This window comes from Homarus americanus, unplaced genomic scaffold (assembly GCF_018991925.1).
Source record: "Homarus americanus isolate GMGI-L3 unplaced genomic scaffold, GMGI_Hamer_2.0 scaffold52806, whole genome shotgun sequence".
NCBI lineage: Eukaryota > Metazoa > Arthropoda > Malacostraca > Decapoda > Nephropidae > Homarus > Homarus americanus.
The window spans coordinates 4,513,116-4,532,531 of NW_024720773.1; the positions used below are offsets into that span (position 1 = coordinate 4,513,116).

The 19,416-nt window shown below is 48.1% G+C and overlaps 1 protein-coding gene across 1 annotated transcript; it reads left to right on the forward strand.

Annotated features, from left to right (window-relative positions):
* The first annotated feature begins 650 nt into the window (after positions 1-650).
* LOC121861127 lies at positions 651-13,681 on the forward strand. The gene is made up of 3 exons (XM_042358691.1): positions 651-803; positions 2,839-2,973; positions 9,394-13,681. The coding sequence occupies exons 1-3, from the start codon at positions 651-653 to the stop codon at positions 9,646-9,648; spliced, it is 543 nt and encodes a 180-aa protein (XP_042214625.1). The 3' UTR covers positions 9,649-13,681.
* Positions 13,682-19,416: the final 5,735 nt, after the last annotated feature.

Here is a 19,416-nt window from a genome sequence, read left to right on the forward strand (position 1 = left end):
GCTGACGCCGCCACTACTTCTGCTGACACCGGCGCCGCTACTCCTTCTGCTGAGGCCTCCGTCACCCCTGCCGCTGCCGACCTCGTCTCCACCACTACAGGAACTTGGCCAGAAAAGAAACACGACGGGAGAAGAGAAGCGCTGATGATGAAGCTGAGGGTGAAGCTGATGATGAAGCTGAGGGTGAAGCTGGTGATGAAGCTGAGAGTGAAGCTGGTGATGAAGCTGAGAGTGAAGCTGGTGATGAAGCTGAGGGTGAAGCTGGTGATGAAGCTGAGAGTGAAGCTGATGATGAAGCTGAGAGTGAAGCTGATGATGAAGCTGAGAGTGAAGCTGATGATGAAGCTGAGAGTGAAGCTGGTGATGAAGTTGAAGTGAAGGATGATGAAGCTGAAGCTGAGGGTGAAGCTGAGAGTGAAGCTAATAAGCGAAGCTGGAGGGGTGAAGCTGATGACAAAGCTTTGAGGGGTGAGAAGCTGATGATGAAGCTGAGGGGTAGAAGCCGGATGATGAAGCTGAGAGTGAAGCTGATGAAGCTGAGAGTGAAGCTGATGATGAAGCTGAGAGTATGCTTTGATGATGAAGCTGGAGGAGGAAGCCATGATGAAGCTGAGAGTGAAGCTGATGATGAAGCTGGAAGATGAAAGCTGATGACGAAGCTGAAGCTGAGAGTGAAGTTGAAGGTGAAGCTGAGGGTGAAGCTGATGATAAAGCTGAGGGTGAAGCTGATGGATGAAGCTGAGGGTGAAGCTGATGATGAAGTTGAGAGTGAAGGTGAAGCTGATGATGAAGTTGATGATGATGTGCTGGGGTGAAGCTGGAGAGAGAAGCTGAAGGTGAAGCTGATGATAAAGCTGAGGGTGAAGCTGGATGATGAAGCTGAGGCAAGCTAATGAAGCTGGAGGAGTGAAGGTGAAGTTGATGATGAAGCTGATGATGATGCTAGGGGTGAAGCTGAGAGAGAAGCTGAAGGTGGAAGCTGAGGGTGAAGCTGATGATAATGCTGGGGGTGAAGCTGAGAGGAAGCTGATAGTGAAGCTGAGGGCAGAAGCTGATGATGCTGGAGGGTGAAGCCGAGGAGTGAAGCTGAGGGTGAAGCTGGTGGATGAAGGAGAGATGAAGCTGAAGCTGGTGATGAAACAGTGAAGCTGGTGATGAAACAGTGAAGTTGAAGGTGACGTTGGTGATGGAGCTGAAGGTGAAGCTGGTGATGAAGCTGATGAAGTTACTGCTGTATTCGAAGCGGTTTATTCGTAAGCTGAGTCAGGGTAAGAAAAGGAAGTATTCACTGGGCCAATCTCCTGGCCAACACTTGGCCAGCCTCCTGACCAACACTGGGCCAGCCTCCTGACCAACACTGGGCCAGCCTCCTGACCAACACTGGGCCAGCCTCCTGACCAACACTGGGCCAGCCTCCTGACCAACACTGGGCCAGCCTCCTGACCAACACTGGGCCAGCCTCCTGACCAACACTGGGCCAGCCTCCCTGACCAACACTGGGCCAGCCTCCTGGTCAACACTGGGCCAGCCTCCTGACCAACACTGGGCCAGCCTCCTGGTCAACACTGGCCAGCCTCCTGGCCAACACTGGGCCAGCCTCCTGGTCAACACTGGGCCAGCCTCCTGGCCAACACTGGGCCAGCCACCTGACCAACACCGATCAAGCCACCTGGCCAACACTGCCGGCCTCCTGGTCAACACTGGCCAGCCTCCTGGCCAACACTGGGCCAGCCTCCTGGCCAACACTGGGCCAGCCTCCTGACCAACACCGATCAAGCCACCTGGCCAACACTGGGCCAGCCTCCTGTCAACACTGGGCCAGCCACCTGGCCAACACTGGGCCAGCCTCCTGGTCAACACTGGGCCAGCCTCCTGACCAACACCATCAAGCCACCTGGCCAACACTGGGCCAGCCTCCTGGCCAACACTGGTCCAGCCACCTGGCCAACACTGGTCAAGCCTCCTGGCCAACACTGCCAGCCTCCTGACAATACTGGGCCAGCCCTCAACACTGGCCAGCTCTGACCAACACTGATCAAGCCACCTGGCCAACACTGGGCCAGCCTCCTGGTCAACACTGGGCCAGCCTCCTGACCAACACCGATCAAGCCACCTGGCCAACACTGGGCCAGCCTCCTGGTCAACACTGGGCCAGCCACCTGGCCAACACTGGGCCAGCCTCCTGGTCAACACTGGGCCAGCCTCCTGACCAACACCGATCAAGCCACCTGGCCAACACTGGGCCAGCCTCCTGACCAACACCGATCAAGCCACCTGGCCAACACCGATCAAGCCACCTGGCCAACACTGGCCCAAATAGTGATAATCGTCTATTAAATCTTCAATGAGATTTGTGCCAACTAAGGATAACTATTTATTTTTGTTATTATAACTTAATGTAAATTATTTCATATAGTATTTGTTTTATTTGAGACGAGGTTCACGATGTGTGTGTGTGTGTGTCTAATGTGTGTATACATATATACGCACACGGTGATAGGAGAAATATATACATAAAGACTTAACCTGAGCTAGGCGAAGATGTACTGGTATAAGGAAAGTAACAGCTTGTCTTACTACTAATATTTTTGTAATAAGCTTCAGTTTTAGGTAATAATAATAATTTGTTTAGTAAGACTTATTATAATATTGTATGTTAAGTATAATTATCCACGATGAGTTTTGTATACATATGCAATTATTACTGTACTATATAATGTACTGTACACTCCCTCATGACCACCTCATCTCTCCACAGCCTTCCTCACTCCCTCATGACCACCTCACTCACCACCTCATCTCTCCACAGCCTTCCTCACTCCCTCATGACCACCTCACTCAAAACCTCATCTCTCCACAGCCTGCAAAAGGAAAGAGGAGCAACAAAGCCACCCAGACCAGCAGCCTGCGCCCAAGAAGCCACGACTAGTTTTCACGGACTTGCAGCGTCGTACACTGCAAGCTATTTTTAAGGTGAGTCACTGCATGCTGTTAGTGACCCCCGTTATTAAGGTTAATGATAATAATAATAATAATTGTAATAATAATAATAGTAGTAATAGTAGTAATTTTAATAATAATAATAATAATAATAATAATAATAATAATAATTGTAATAATAATAATAGTAGTAATAGTAGTAATTTTAATAATAATAATAATAATAATAATAATAATAATTTAATAATAATAGTAGTAATAGTAGTAATTTTAATAATAATAATAATAATAATAATAATAATAATAATAATAATAATAATAATAATAATAATAATAATTTAATAATAATAGTAGCAATAGTAGTAATTTTAATAATAATAATAATAATAATAATAATAATAATAATAATAATAATTGTAATAATATAGTAGTAATTGCAATAATAATAATAATAACAATTGTAATAATAATAATAATGATAATAATAATAATAATAATAATAATAATAATAATAATAATATATTGTTTATATTATCATTAGTAGTAGTAATAGCAATAATAGTAATATCTTGTTTTATTTAGATATATAAATATGTAATTGTCATACTGGCCTAATTAGTTACCATAACGCCAGTGAGAGTACAGGGTTATAGATGGTGGTGTAGACCCAGATGGTGGTAGTGGTGGTGTAGACCCAGATGGTGGTAGTGGTGGTGTAGACCCAGATGGTGGTAGTGGGTGGTGTAGACCCAGATGGTGGTAGTGGTGGTGTAGACCCAGATGGTGGTAGTGGTGGTGTAGACCCAGATGGTGGTAGTGGTGGTGTAGACCCAGATGGTGGTAGTGGGTGGTGGCGTGTACATCACGTGGGTGGGTGACCTGGGCGGTACATGCCTCAGTTGGATCAGTTAATGAGTCTTCGCTATCAGGTGAAGATGATGCGAAAAAATATGGCGCTAATGGCCTGGATAAAAACTGAAAATTTTACCCAACTTTGAGGAAAACTGTAGGTGAAAAAACGGTTGTATTTAAGGTGGTGGTGGGGAGGAGGGGGGGGGGGTGCGTGGGCGGCCACAGCTGCTCTGAGTGAGGACCAACCAAAGCTTCTCACTTTTACTCATTGCCAAACAAAACCTCCAAACGGACACGATGGTAAAAAGAAAAGTATGGTGTTCAGTTTGTAGGTTTAAGTGTGTGTGGAGGCTAAGACACCGCGTCTCACCACTAAGACTGTGATAAGGTTTTCCATCAAGAATTTATTGTGACTAATGGCCAGTAAGGGTCAGCCTCCGGGGTCGGTCCTGGATTCTCGCTCTATTGGTTTCCGATACCTAAAACCCATTTGCTCCCCGCTACTACTACTGTTGACCGGGTTATCAATATCATTAGAAAATAATAGCCCCGCGGGTTGACCCAGAGGAGGGGGAGGGGAAATGTCACGTTCTGATTTTTTAAGTGAAAAAATAAACTGGGGGGGATTAGGTGGGGTAAGTCCCTTCACCTTCCCCTTCAACATTTTTAGGTATGCAGGAGAAGATAGAAGATGCTACATGGGAATATGACATATGACACATTAACACTTTTATATCTGTGATGCCGGAAATGTCACCCAAGACCACTGAAGTCAGCAGAAAATCGTGTCGTACACCGTGCCACATTTTATTATCTAACACTTATTCTGTGAAGGTAAGAGTGCGTGTAGGAGGTTGAGAGGTGATGTTGGTGGTATGAGTGTGTGTAGGAGGTGGTGCTAGTGAGTGGTAAGAGTGCGTGTAGGAGGTGGTGCTAGTGAGTGGTAAGTGTGCGTGTAGGAGGTGGTGCTAGTGAGTGGTAAGAGTGTGTGTAGGAGGTGGTGCTAGTGAGTGGTAAGAGTGCGTGTAGGAGGTGGTGTTAGTGAGTGCTAAGAGTGTGCTCGCCTTACAAGCGAGTAGACCCGGGTTCGATCCCCGGGCATAATAAAACTATGGGCAAGTTTCTTTCCGTCATTTACCTGTGTCTACCCAACAGTAATTGGCGACCCTGGATGTTAATAGATTTGTGGATTGCGTTCCGGGGCAATGGTTAGCCAGTGCAGTTGGCGAGATATTCGGTCTTTTCGGATTATCCCTAGACACTGTGTCGTACAGCTCGTTAGCTTAGGGTGTAGCTGTTGTGCTGGCGACAGCTTCTACACCTAGGTGGCTCTCGGGCCGGCCATCCTCTAACACGAGGGGCAACAATTATTAGAGAAGGTTATAGCGGTAAGAGTGTGTGTAGGAGTTAGCGGGAGGCAGCACGGTAAGAGTGTGTGTAGGAGTTAGTGGGAGGCAGCACGATAAGAGTGTGTGTAGGAGTTAGTGGGAGGCAGCACGGTAAGAGTGTGTGGGAGTTAGCGGGAGGCAGCACGGTAAGAGTGTGTGTAGGAGTTAGTGGGAGGCAGCACGGTAAGAGTGTGTGTAGGAGTTAGCGGGAGGCAGCACGGTAAGAGTGTGTGTAGGAGTTAGTGGGAGGCAGCACGGTAAGAGTGTGTGTAGGAGTTAGTGGGAGGCAGCACGGTAAGAGTGTGTGTAGGAGTTAGTGGGAGGCAGCAAGAGTGTAGGAGGGGAGGCAGCACGGTAAGAGTGTGTGTAGGAGTTAGTGGGAGGCAGCACGGTAAGAGTGTGTGGGGAGTTAGTGAGGCAGCACGGTAGAGTGTGTGTAGGAGTTAGTGGGAGGCAGCACGGTAAGAGTGTGTGTAGGTTAGGCAGCACATAAGAGTGTGAGGCAGCACGTAAGAGTGTGTGTAGGAGTTAGTGGGAGGCAGCACGGTAAGAGTGTGTGTAGGAGTTAGTGGGAGTGAGTGTGGTAGGCAGCACGGTAAGAGTGTGTGGGAGTTAGCGGGAGGCACGCACGGTAAGAGTGTGTGTAGGGAGTTAGTGGGAGGCAGCACGGTAGAGTGTGTGTAGGAGTTAGTGGGGAGGCAGCACGGTAGAGTGTGTGTGGGAGTTAGTGGGAGGCAGCACGGTAGGTGTGTGTAGGGTTAGTGTGAGGCAGCACGGTAAGGTAAGTGTGTGTAGGGAGTTAGTGGAGGCAGCACGGTAAGAGTGTGTGTGGGGAGTTGGCAGGAAGCAGCAGGTAAGAGTGTGTGTAGGAGCAGGTGGGAGGCAGCACGGTAAGAGTGTGTGTAGGAGTTAGTGGGAGGCAGCACGGTAAGAGTGTGTGTGGGAGTTGAGGAAGCAGACGGTAAGAGTGTGTGTAGGAGTAGGCAGCACGGTAAGAGTGTGTGTAGGAGTTAGTGGGAGGCAGCACGGTAAGAGGTGTGTAGGAGTTAGTGGAGTGCAGCACGGTAAGAGTGTGTAGGGAGTTAGGGGAGGCAGCACGGTAAGAGGTGTGTAGGGAGTTAGTGGGAGGCAGTTAGTGGGAGGCAGCACGGAAGAGTGTGTGTGGGGAGTTAAAGGAAGCAGCACGGTAAGAGTGTGTGTAGGAGTTAGGGAGGCAGCACGGTAAGAGTGTGTGTAGGAGTTAGGGAAGCAGCACGGTAAGAGTGTGTGTAGGGAGTTAGTGGGAGGCAGCACGGTAAGTGTGTGTTAGGAGTTAAGAGTGGGGAGGCAGCACGGTAAGAGTGTGTGGGAGTTAGCGGGAGGCAGCACGGTAGAGTGTGTGTGGGAGTTAGCGGGAGGCAGGTTGTAGGCGTTAGCGGGGAGGCAGCACGGTAAGAGTGTGTGTAGGAGTTAGCGGGAGGCAGCACGGTAAGAGTGTGTGTGGGAGTTAGCGGGAGGCAGCACATGTAACCTCAGTAATATTTCGTTATTTCTGCCTACCAGTCTAAGTGGCGGATGATAATGAGGCATCTCACTCAGGATGACCCGGAGAGGCTGAGGGCCGGGAGGGGGGTGGGTTGGGTGGGGGAGTCTTCGCTATCTGAAGTGTTATTACTCCAGCCTTCAGATGTCTTCCTGCCTGTGGGATTTCTGAAAATTTTCTTACAAGAAGCTTCCGCAGCGTCCTTGGTCACTGGAAGTAATTGATGGGATCATTTGCCACTAACTAAAGGTGAGACGACCAGGTGTGTGTGTGTGTGTGTCAGGGGGGAGGGGAGGTAGAGTGACGTCCCCCACACCACCACTCACCTCCCCACACCTGCCACCTTCCTACCTGTCCTCTTTGATGTGAAGGAGTCCCCGGGGTCACCTGGTGGGGACAATACACCACACCATCTTGACTCATTGGCCAGTGTATAAAAAAAAATACAAAACACTGCCAAAAACCAAACAATATGGCGCTTACAGAAAACGGGGCGGGGCGCTTGAGAGAGAGCGGGAAGAGCTCTTGAAGGGTCGACTCTCTTTCACAAATTAATGAGTGTCTTGTTCGATGAGGGTGCTCGGCTGGCCGGCCTCAGAGCCATAATTAAAGAGAGAGACGTGTATGCAGGCCGCGCCGTGCCCTCAGCCTGGCTTTCTTTCTGTGTGAGGGAGACGGTGACGCAGGGGCCGGGGTCCACACCAAGGCTCAAGGGCGCCGTCCTCCTCCAGTTCAAATACCTCACTAAGGTCTTCCTTCACTAATGCCCCCAGCCTTCCACCTTAACTGGATGTACAGATTTGGTTGACAAAATAAATAAGATAAAGTGCGATGTATTGCACTACGGTATACATACATACTGTACATACATACATCGTTGGGTAGAAGCGTGTATGATGTAATAAGATACAGAATTTAGTCACCGTCATTAGAGAACTTAATTTGTGATAACTAAGAAGGTTTGTTGTAGTGTTGGTAGACATAAGCCGTTATCTTAGATATATGATGATCGCGTTAGTGATACACGTCCAGTTGTACTCTCAACTGCCCGCGCTGATCACCCCCGCGCTGATCACCCCCACGTTGATCACCCCCGCGCTGGTCACCCCCGCGCTGATCACTCCCACGTTGATCACCCCGCGCTGGTCACCCCCGCGCTGATCACCCCACGCTGATCACCGCGATCACCCCCACGCTGATCACCCGCGTTGATCACCCCACGCTTCACCCCGACGCTGATCACCCCGCGCTGATCACTCCCACGTTGATCACCCCGCGCCACCATCACCCCGCTGATCACCCCGCGTTGATCACCCCCGCTGATCACCCCGCGTTGATCACCCCCGCTGATCGCTGATCACCCCGCTGATCACCCCGCTGATCACCCCCACCCGCTGATCACCCCACGCTGATCACCCCCGCTGATCACCCCCATTAATCACCCCCACGCTGATCACCCCCACGCTGATCACCCCACGCTGATCACCCCCATTAATCCACCACCAATCACCCCCCGCTGATCACCCCATTTAATCACCCCCACGATCCCCACGCTGATCACCCCGTTGATCATCACCGACGCTGATCACCCCATGTTGTTCACCCGTTGATCACCCCGCTGATCCCACGCTGATCACCCCACGTTGTTCACCCCCGTTGATCACCCCCTGATCACCCCCGCTGATCACCCCCACGTTGATCACCCCCGCGCTGGTCACCCCGCGCTGATCACCCCGCTGATCACCCCGCGTTGATCACCCCACGCTGATCACCCCTGCGTTGATCACCCCTGCGCTGATCACCCCACGCTGATCATCCCCGCTGATCACCACGCTGATCACCCCGCTGATCACCCCACGTTGTTCACCCCCACGTTGATCACCCCGCTAATCACCCCACTGATCACCCCGTTGTTCACCCCACGCTGATCACCCCCATGTTGACCACCCCGCTGATCACCCCCACGCTGATCACCCCTGATCATGCTGATCACCCCCATCACCCCACGCTGATCACCCCGCGCTGATCAACCCCGCGCTGATCACCCCATGCTGATCACTCCCGCGCTGATCACCCCACACGCTGATCACCCCGCTGATCACCCCACGCTGATCACCCCGCGCTGATCAACCCCGCGCTGATCACCCCATGCCTGATCACCCCCACGCTGATCACCCCTGCGCTGATCACTCCCGCGCTGATCACTCCTGCGCTGATCACCCCTGCGCTGATCACTCCCGCGCTGATCACCCCCACGCTGATCACCCCCGCAGTGTTGGTGAGACACGGTGTTGGCCTTGTCAGGAAAATTACTGTAACATGCGGTGCGTCATCCGGTGTGTTGAACCAGACAAAAGAACATCTCTCAGTTGTGGAAAACTCATGTGCAAAAATATGTGAATATCTAAATGGTTATTAATGGTATAGTTGTGATGTAGGTGTAGTGAGTAACGAGTATAAAAAGGCACAGTGTTGTGGTGTGGGTGTAGCGAGTATAAAGAGGTACAGTGTTGTGGTGTGGGTGTAGCGAGTATAAGTAGGCACAGTGTTGTGGTGTAGGTGTAACGAGTATAAAGAGGTACAGTGGTGTGGCGTACATGTAGCGAGTATAAGGAAGCACAGTGTTGTGGTGTAGGTGTAGCGAGTATAATGAGGCACAGTGTTGTAGTGTAACAATATCTTGTGTTGCAGGAGACGAAACGGCCCAGCAAGGAGATGCAGGTGACCATCGCGCGGCAGCTGGGCCTAGAGCCCTCCACTGTGGGCAACTTCTTCATGAACGCTCGCCGCCGCTCCATGGACAAGTGGAAGGACGATAATGAGAGCGGGTCCAAGATGTGCGGGTTGGCTCCTGGTGGTACAGTGGTCCACATGTCCCAGATGCCACAGATGAGCGGCCAGACCAATACCATGGTGGGTCACTGCCTAGACGAACACGACTTGTGACAGCCTACCACGCAGCCCCTGGTATACTTGGCGCCGCACTAGCCGCGCTGCCCCACGCCCACCAGTAGCTGCTACAGGACCGGCGCCAGCGGGCATCCTCAGCAATAGGGCACGCCCCTTAGTGGGCCCGCCGCCCCAGGGCACGCCCCTGGCACCCGCCTCGCCCCACCCGCACAGTACAAGCAAGCAGCCCAGTCAGGGGCGCGGCGGTGCTAGCCCGCACGCCCACACACACCACAGGTCACTTCAGGTCACATCAGATGATGCTCGGTCAGGGCGGGAAGGTTCCAACAAACAACATATGATCTCAGCACATTCCGCATCGGTCACTAGTCACGCCAAGATGGACTTGTCATAGTTATAAGTTTACTGCATATTAGTCTAGGACAATTTGATGTTTATTATTTATTTTATGGTATTTATTGTGTAAGTCACGTGCTGACTGTTACAGTTTTATAAGTGAGAGCCACGGGCGGCCACCCGCCGTCAACACGTCTAGTCACACGATCTGTTCTCTTTATGTTAGTCATAATACATCAATCTTAGTCAAGGTCAACGTCATTCCTAGTCATCAGTTGCCATTCCAGTAAATCAAAGCTCAGAATCTTTGCTAGTCAATATGTTGTTCTACAAACATTCCAAAACTTTGCCAAAGAATGGAAACAAATTGTACTTAAAAGGTTATGTTTACTGCTGTCAAAAACTCTGCAACAGTATGTACTTAATAAGTGTTGCTAATTTTATTGCTAACTTATTTTCCCTATGTTAATTAAATAAGTTTGTTATAATATATTTTTATAATAAGAAGTAGGGCGAGATATAGTGAGGGATGAGTAGTAATGTTAAGTTGTAAGTGTATGATATGTTGGGGCGTCGCCCTCACCCATCCCCGTCTAGTCTTTTTAGTGTTTTTGTGTATCGCCCGAGCGGCCGCTGCACTAACCAGCCCAAATAAACTCAGTTAGTGATTTTTCTGCTGCCGTTTTATGTGATGAGTTGGGTATGTGACGCCGACGGCATGGTTGTAACAAGATTGAGATGAAAATTTATGTTAATCTGCAGCGCCCCGCCGCCCAATCAGTCAATCGGTGAGTGTGGGCGGCCCGCCGGGTGGGGACTTTACCGCCTGCGGGCCGCCCCCTCCCCACCCTTCCTCCGGGCCGCCGGGGTTACCACATCAAACTTTATTATTTTGTTACATTTTTACTAGGGTACTTAACATATTTCTGGTCATTAATTTTAATTGGTTAGGAAGAACAAATGTGGTTGTGGATTATTGTGTATTTATTGTTGATTTAGTGAGGTTGTTGTCTGCAGAAGACGCTCCATTACTCCACCATCCATTCCATCTATAAATCTTATTTTAAAAATTCTGTGTCGCCCCGTAACCCCTAAAGTCAACAACGTTATGAGTGCAGCTCCACCATCCTTGTGGGAGTTGGGCGACGAGGCTTTTTACCTTTCTTCTCTCAAGTAGTTTTGTTAAGACTTTTCAATCCGCAGTATCCGTGTTGTCACTGTTCAGCAGCCAACTTTTTTTTATTTAATGACAAATGTATATTTTGATATAGTGTGTCACACCTCCGGCACACTAACAAACTGCCAAGCTCACTCCTTTTTCATTTTCTCTTAGTGGCCTGTAAAAAGATAGGGCTTTTTTTTTGTAGAGATAATTTTCACATTTATTAGGTGCTGTAAGAGATGTTGTTACACTTATTTTTGTAAAAGACAGAGAAAAGTTGAAGGTGTACCGTGTGAGAGTGTTGACTGCTAGGTCAGAGAGTTATCGTATATCTGTCAACGCCGACACTATCTTTGTTTATGACGACGACACTTTCTCAGTCTCCCACACTCACACATGGAGCTCAAAAGTCAGGTTTTCTATTATAATTTTTCATTATTATTTATATTTGATTTGTCCGACAATACTTGAACGTATATTGAGCTGTTCCAGCCAGCCAGGTTTTTAAATTTATGAAAACGCGACTTATAAAAAAAGAAGAATCAAAATAATGTTTAAGATATAGACAGACCGGAGTATATGAAGTCAGTGAGTCTCTGGTTAGTTCAACAGTTGCTATCTTTCTCACACAAAATTTCAATAAGTTTGAAGGTTTTATCGCGAGAATCAGCCGGAGTGTTACAGAGGTAGGATGAAGCCTGGACTACACCTGAGCTGGCAGCCTTGCTCTGCAGCAGCGTCCTACATAACACTTCCACCTCAAGGACAAGATGACGAACTTCCTGTGAGTGACGTCATTAAGCAAGGGCAAACATATGCATTCTTTTACACTTTTATATAGAGAATAATGTATGTAGTAGGTTCCTTCTGTGGCAGCATGTGAAACAAGTGACCTACGCTGTAAACATTAAAAAAGATGGTACCATATATATATTTAAGGAATTTCTGTCTCATTTCTACTTAAATCTCTGTTAGACTCAATGTTTTGAGTTCGTTCAAAACCGTGATGGTGGTTTTAGTACAAGAATTTGGGCGGGTCGTCCAGGAACCATAGCTTTGTGAATAGCTTAGCTTTTTCTAGAATGTAAGGTGACTTTTTGTTGTTGCATGTTTTGTTTTGGATGACTTGCCCAAATAGTTTTGTCAAGTAAAGTTAGACACCAATAAACAATGTGAAGTGTTACTACAGACAAAAGCGACAAGGGTGAAAATATAACTAAGGCAGATTTTTTTCTGCCGAGACCTTCTTGCCTGCATGTATACCACACTCTAGACTAACTAACTAACTTACTAACGCTCTACAACAAAGCTTCGCCCTTTTGTCGGTTGTTTACTATGTAAGTGGTGAGACTATATAGGCTTAAGTCATCGTGATGAAATACTACGTGCGTCGGTTCTGGTAACCTCATCAGCATTGAGTCAAAAGTGCACAAAAGAGGAGGCCGACCGTTCCTACACAGTCGGGGGAGGTGGAGGCGAGGGTGGGCAGGTCGGCCGCAAGGCCGCCTCACACACGCTTCCTTAGCTTATAACCACTCACCTCACTCTCATGTTTACTGTGGGTATATCAGCAATTATACTAAAGTGATAATTACTGTGAAGCAGGTATGATAAACACTTGTTAGGGGTCCCTGATGGAGCCAGAAGGAGCGACGTGCCTCGGAGCGACCAGTGGCCTGCTCCACCCACCTTACTGGCATAATCCCGGGGACCAGCTCCCCCCTTCACCCAGCCCCACGCTCAGCCACCCTCCCCCTCCCTCGCACCGGAATGCCTCACAACCTGGACTGATCACAGTGCAATAATAATACTCTTCTGTGTGGTTCTGTTGGAAAACATGCGCCACTGTTAGTAAGTCTAAATAATACATGTGGTCTATTATAGATCATACTGGACACATATCATCATGTTTTTATAAAGTGAACATTGTACAGAGACGACCAGCGAGGACTGATCGCAAGCTTTTAGCTGTTTCAAGGAGAACCTTGTTGTGTGCGCATCTGGAGACGTTAGAGTAGCATCAGCCGCTGTACAGACTGTCGCCCACCGTCTCTTTCTACCCTCTAGTGCTGTATGTATACTGCACCCTATTTTTAGTCCATGTGCTAGAGACCTCCTTACATGCCTTAACACAAGTGTAGATTTAAAGGTTATGACGCGTGGCGAGCGTCGGCCACCACACTCTACTTCAGTTGTTGCATACGAGGGTGACCACCACATGGCCCCCACGCCCCTTACACCCACGCCTACGCTTACACCTCTCGCGCCCACACCCACCGATGGCATATATTCTTATGATAAGAGAAAGAGAGAAGAAGAGAGTGGGCGCGAGGCGGAGTGGGCGTAGCTAGTGGGTTAGTGGGCGGGCGTAGGTCTGGTCAGGCAGCACAAACTGTACCCGCCGTGTTCCGCCCCCGCCCACCCACGCCCACGGGCAGAGGGGTGGGCGGGGGTGGAGGCGCGGCCCACTGTCTCCCACTCGGCGTCAATATTCCCCTCTCAATATGCAAATTGTTTTAGAGACAATGTACCATATATCCTTGTCGAAGTGAATAAACCAAAGCAGAGACGGATGTGCCTTTTATTTGTCACCACCATATTAAGCCCAGACGGACCAACACACACACCACCACCTGCCACACTGAGGTAATGAACGACCCAGCCAAGGTAAAAGTCAGGAAGGCAGTCTAGTCCAAGTAGTGGTTGTTGGTGAGGCCTTCACCACCCCCACTACTATATATATACATATATATATATATATATATATATATATATATATATATATATATATATATATATATATATATATATATATATATATATATATATATATATATATATATATATATATATATATATATATATATATATATATATATATATATATATATATATATATATATATATATATATATATATATATGCAAGTAAATCACTGTAGGTGCGTGATCTAGGTATATGCTGATAACCACAAGGAAAGAAGAAAACACGAAGTTCCCAAGCGCTTTCGTGTAATTCACATCTTCAGGGGTGAGTACAGACTAAAGAGAAGTACAAAACAAGGTGTATATAGACAGAGGAGAGTGAGACCAGGTCCATAATGGCCAGGTATTGGGTAATGACCCTACTAATCTTTAAATAGCACACAACGGTTGGTGGTCAGGTCAGAGGGTAAGGTGACCCGCCCTTCTCACCTGGTTAAAAATCTTATTAATTACAAAATTGTCCAGTTTGACAAGCCGTTACTCAAATTCATGTTGAATGCTTCGGTATGTTTAATAAGACTAGATTCTATGATGTTCCTACTATCAATTGAATTACAAGGTAATATTGAGGAGGCATTATCCCAGTCAATGCAATGCTTGTTATCTCTCAAATGAACAAACAGAGCATTGGATTCCTGGCCTGTCCTAACACTATATTTGTGTTGTTTAATTCTAGTTACAAGATCTTTACCTGTCTGGCCTAAGTAAAACATATTACATTCCTTGCAAGGAACTTTATAAATGCAACACACACACACACACACACACACACACATACCACTAGTATTGCAATCACACCACTAGTACTACATCCACACCACTAGTACTACACCCACACCACTAGTACTACACCCACACCACTAGTACTACACCAACACCACTAGTACTACACCCACACCACTAGCACTACACCCACACCACTAGTACTACACCCGCACCACTAGTACTACACCAACACCACTAGTACTACACCTGCACCACTAGTACTACACCCACACCACTAGTACTACACCCACACCACTAGTACTACACCCACACCACTAGTACTACACCCACACCACTAGTACTACACCCACACCACTAGTACTACACCCACACCACTAGTACTACACCACTAGTAGTACTACACCCACACCACAGTACTACACTCACTACAGTACTACAATACTACACCCACACACTAGTACTACACCCACACCACTAGTACTAGTACTACACAATCACGTACTACACCCACACCACTAGTACTACTACCACAGTACTACACTAGTACTAATAGCACACCACTAGTACTACACACTAGTACACTCCACACCACTAGTACTACACCCACACCACTAGTACTACTCCACAATACTACTAGTACTACACCCACAACTAGTACTTAGTACCACACCACTAGTACACACACCCACTACTACACACACACCACCACTAGTACTACACACCACTCTACACTAACTAGTACCACACGCCACTAGTACTACTGTACCACCAGGACGGTACCCACTACCACTACTGTACACCCACAATCACACCACAATAGCACACACCCACACCACCAGTACCCACACCACTAGCACCACACACCACCAGTACACACCCCACCACTAGTACTACACACCACTTACCACTAGTACTACACCTACCCCACACCACCAGTATTACACCCTACTACACACTAGTACTACACCCACACCACTTACACCCACACCACTACACCACTACTACACACCCACACCACACCACTAGTACTACACCACACCACAGTACTAGTACTACACCCACCCCACTACTACACCCACACCACTACTAGTATTACACCCACACCACTAGTACTACACCCACACCACTAGTACTACACACCCACACCACCAGTACAGTGTATTCCACACCACTAGTATTACACCCACACCACTAGTACTACACCCACACCACTAGTACTACACCCACACCACTAGTACTATTACTTCTACACCCACAACACTACTACACCAACACCACTAGTACTACACCCACACCTACTAGTACTACACCACACCACTACCACTAGTACTACACCACACCAACTTACACCCACACCACCAGTACTACACCACACCACCCACCACTAGTACTACACCCACACCACCGATACACCCACACACACTAGTATTACACCCACACCACTAGTACACACCACCACCATCAGTACACCCACACCACTAGTACACATAGTGACACACCACTAGCACTACACCCACACCACTAGTACTACTCCCACACCACTAGCACTACACCCCACACCACTAGTACTACACCCACACCCACTAGTACCACACCCACACCACACTGACACCACTTAGTACTACACCCACACCACTAGTACTACTCCCACACCACTAGTACTAGCACCCACACCACTAGCTAGTACCACTCCCCACACCAGTACTACACCACACCACTAGTACACCACACCACTAGTACTACACCACACCACTAGTACTACACCACACACACCACAACTACCACTAGTACTACACCCACTAGTACCCACACCACACCACACAATCAATTAGTAGTACCACACCAACACCACTAGTACACTAGTACTACACCCACACCACTAGTACACACACCACTAGTACTACACACCAGTACTACTCCCACACCACTAGTACCACACCCACAACCACTAGTACTACACCCACACCACTAGTACTACTCCCACACCACTACTACTCCCACACCACCCAGTGGTACCACCCAACACCCACACCACCACCAGTACCACACCCACCCACACTATTAGTACTACATGACAATTTAGTTACTACCACTAGTACTACACCCACACCACTAGTACTACATCCACAACTCTACTAGCACTAGTACTACTCACCCACACCACTAGTACACTCCCCACACACTAGTACTACTCCACACACTGGCCACACCCACTACACTAGTACTACACCCACACCACACCACTAGTACTACACCCACACCACTGAGTACTACATCCACACCACTAGTACTACACCCACACCACCCACACCACTAGCAATACATAATTACAAGTACTACACCCACACCACTAGTACTACACCCCACACCACTAGTACTAGTACACCACTAGTACTACACCCACACCACTAGTACTACACACCACTAGTACTACTCCCACACCACTAGTACTACACTAGTACTACCCCACACCTCTAGTACTACACCCACACCTCTAGTACTACTCCCACACCACTAGTACCACCCCACACCACTAGTACTACTCCACACCATAGTACTACACCACTCAGTACTGACACCACTAGTTACTACACCCCATACCTCTAATTACTACCACACCACTAGTACTACCCACACCACAGCACACCCACACCACTAGTACTACATCCACACCACTAGTACTACACCACACACCACCAGTACTACACCCCACACCACTAGTACTACATCCACACCACTAGTACCCCACACCACTAGTACTACACCCACACCACTAGTACTACACCCACACCATTCACTAGGTACCACCCCACACCACTCAGTACTACTCCCACACCACTAGTACCCACACCACTAGTACTACCCCACACCACTAGTACTACACCCACTACCACACTAGTACTACACCAATACCACTACCCCACACCACTAGTACTAATACTAGTACTCCACCCACCACTACCCCTAGTACTACTCCCACACCACCAGTACTACTACCACCACTAATTAGCTACACCCATAGTAATACCCCAACACCACTAGTACTACTCCCACACCACTAGTACTACACCCACACCACTAGTACTACTCCCACACCACTAGTACTACTCCCACACCACTAGTACTACACCCACACCACTAGTACTACTCCCACACCACTAGTACTACTCCCACACCACTAGTACTACACCAACAAAACAGGTGCTACACCCAAATGACTAATATTACACGTTTCCCTTTACAACAGTATTACACTTAGTCCACTAGTACTACACTCGCTACACTATAATCTACACCAATAAATACTACACCCATACAAGATGTATTACATGCATTCCACAGGTGCTTCATCCACATCAACACTTTTGCGTCCACACCACCAGCAGTAATTCCCCACCATATTGGCCCGATATATTAACCTCCTTCATAACACCGTTTACCTGCAAATGTGTCCGAAAAGTAGAGAGAGAGAGAGAGAGAGAGAGAGAGTGTGTGTGTGTGTGTGTGTGTGTGTGTGTGTACGTACTGGCACCACCTCTCTTTTCCATTTTCTTGGCTGCCTTCCTTAGTCGTGCCAGTGCCTATTTAGCCGGGGGGGGGGTGTGAACATTGAGTAACTGGTGAAGGGGGGTCTTTTCAATATAAGACTACTCCAGGCAAGAACAAAGGTGTTGGCAGCTTCCATTACTGAACTTCAGTATGCAGACGACCTCACTCTTCTTGCGCACACTGAACGAGACCTACAGGAGTATCCTGAACACCTATACAGATGCGTATGCACACTTCGGCCTCGAGATGAATGTACGTAAGACTCAGATTCTCTTTCAGCCTGCCCCTGGTTCAGCCACACCTCCATCATCCATCCAACTTAACGGTACTACCCTCTCTAATGTTACCCTCTTTCAGTATCTCGGCTCCCACCTGTCCACCACCACGGACGTCGATAAAAAGATTCAGCATCGGATCAGATGTGCATCTCCAGCCTTTGGCAGACTCCGCACCCGTGTCTTCAGCTGTAGGGAGCTGAAATTATCTGCAAAGTTACACGTATATCGAGCAGTGGTCCTCCCCACCCTGCTATATGGCAGTGAGACATGGGTCACATACAGGAGGCACCTTAAGGCACTTGAAAACTTTCACCAACGTAGTCTACGTTCCATCCTCCGAGTTCGCTGGGAAGACAAGAGAACAAATGCCAGTATTCTTGCTGACACCAACTGTAGGAGCATCGAGGCTACCATTATCCATGAACAACTATGCTGGACTGGCCATGTTACCCACATGGACGACAGTAGACTGCCAAAGCAGCTACTTTACAGTCACCTAACGAATAGTGAACGTGACGCTGGCAGGCAACTGAAAAGGTATAAGGATAGTCTTAAGACAAACCTGAAATAGTGCCAAATCGACCCCCTCACCTGGGAGACGATTACTCCACATTGTAACGCTTGGAGGAGCACCACTCGAGAAGGTGTCAATACTTTCGAGCTAGCCCGACTGCAAACCGAGGCAGACAAGCGCCAACGCCGGAAAGACGTTGCCACCGCCCCTCCCGCACTCGATTTAGCCCTCCACATGTGCAACATCTGTGAACGAATCTGCCAGTCCCATATCGGCCTCTTTCGTCACCTCAAAACTCACCAATGAATGTGACATCCCTAATAACTCATATCATTGTATCATAGCTGGATGATCGTCATACTCGAATACCAAGTGACTGCAAAGTAGTAAGTAAGAGTAATAATGTGTGTGTGTGTGTGTGCTAGTGGGTACAGTAGTGTAGATATAGGTGGGTAGAGTAGTGTGGATGAAGGT

What these genes read in the sequence shown, in the direction of transcription:
- LOC121861127 (XM_042358691.1), top strand. Translation starts at nt 651, where the DNA reads ATGACGAAGCTGAAGCTGAGAGTGAAGTTGAAGGTGAAGCTGAGGGTG. An exon ending in ATGATGAAGTTGATGATGAT is followed by an intron (nt 804 to 2,838) that starts GTGCTGGGGTGA and finishes TGACCACCTCAC; the next exon opens with TCAAAACCTCATCTCTCCAC. An exon ending in CACTGCAAGCTATTTTTAAG is followed by an intron (nt 2,974 to 9,393) that starts GTGAGTCACTGC and finishes CTTGTGTTGCAG; the next exon opens with GAGACGAAACGGCCCAGCAA.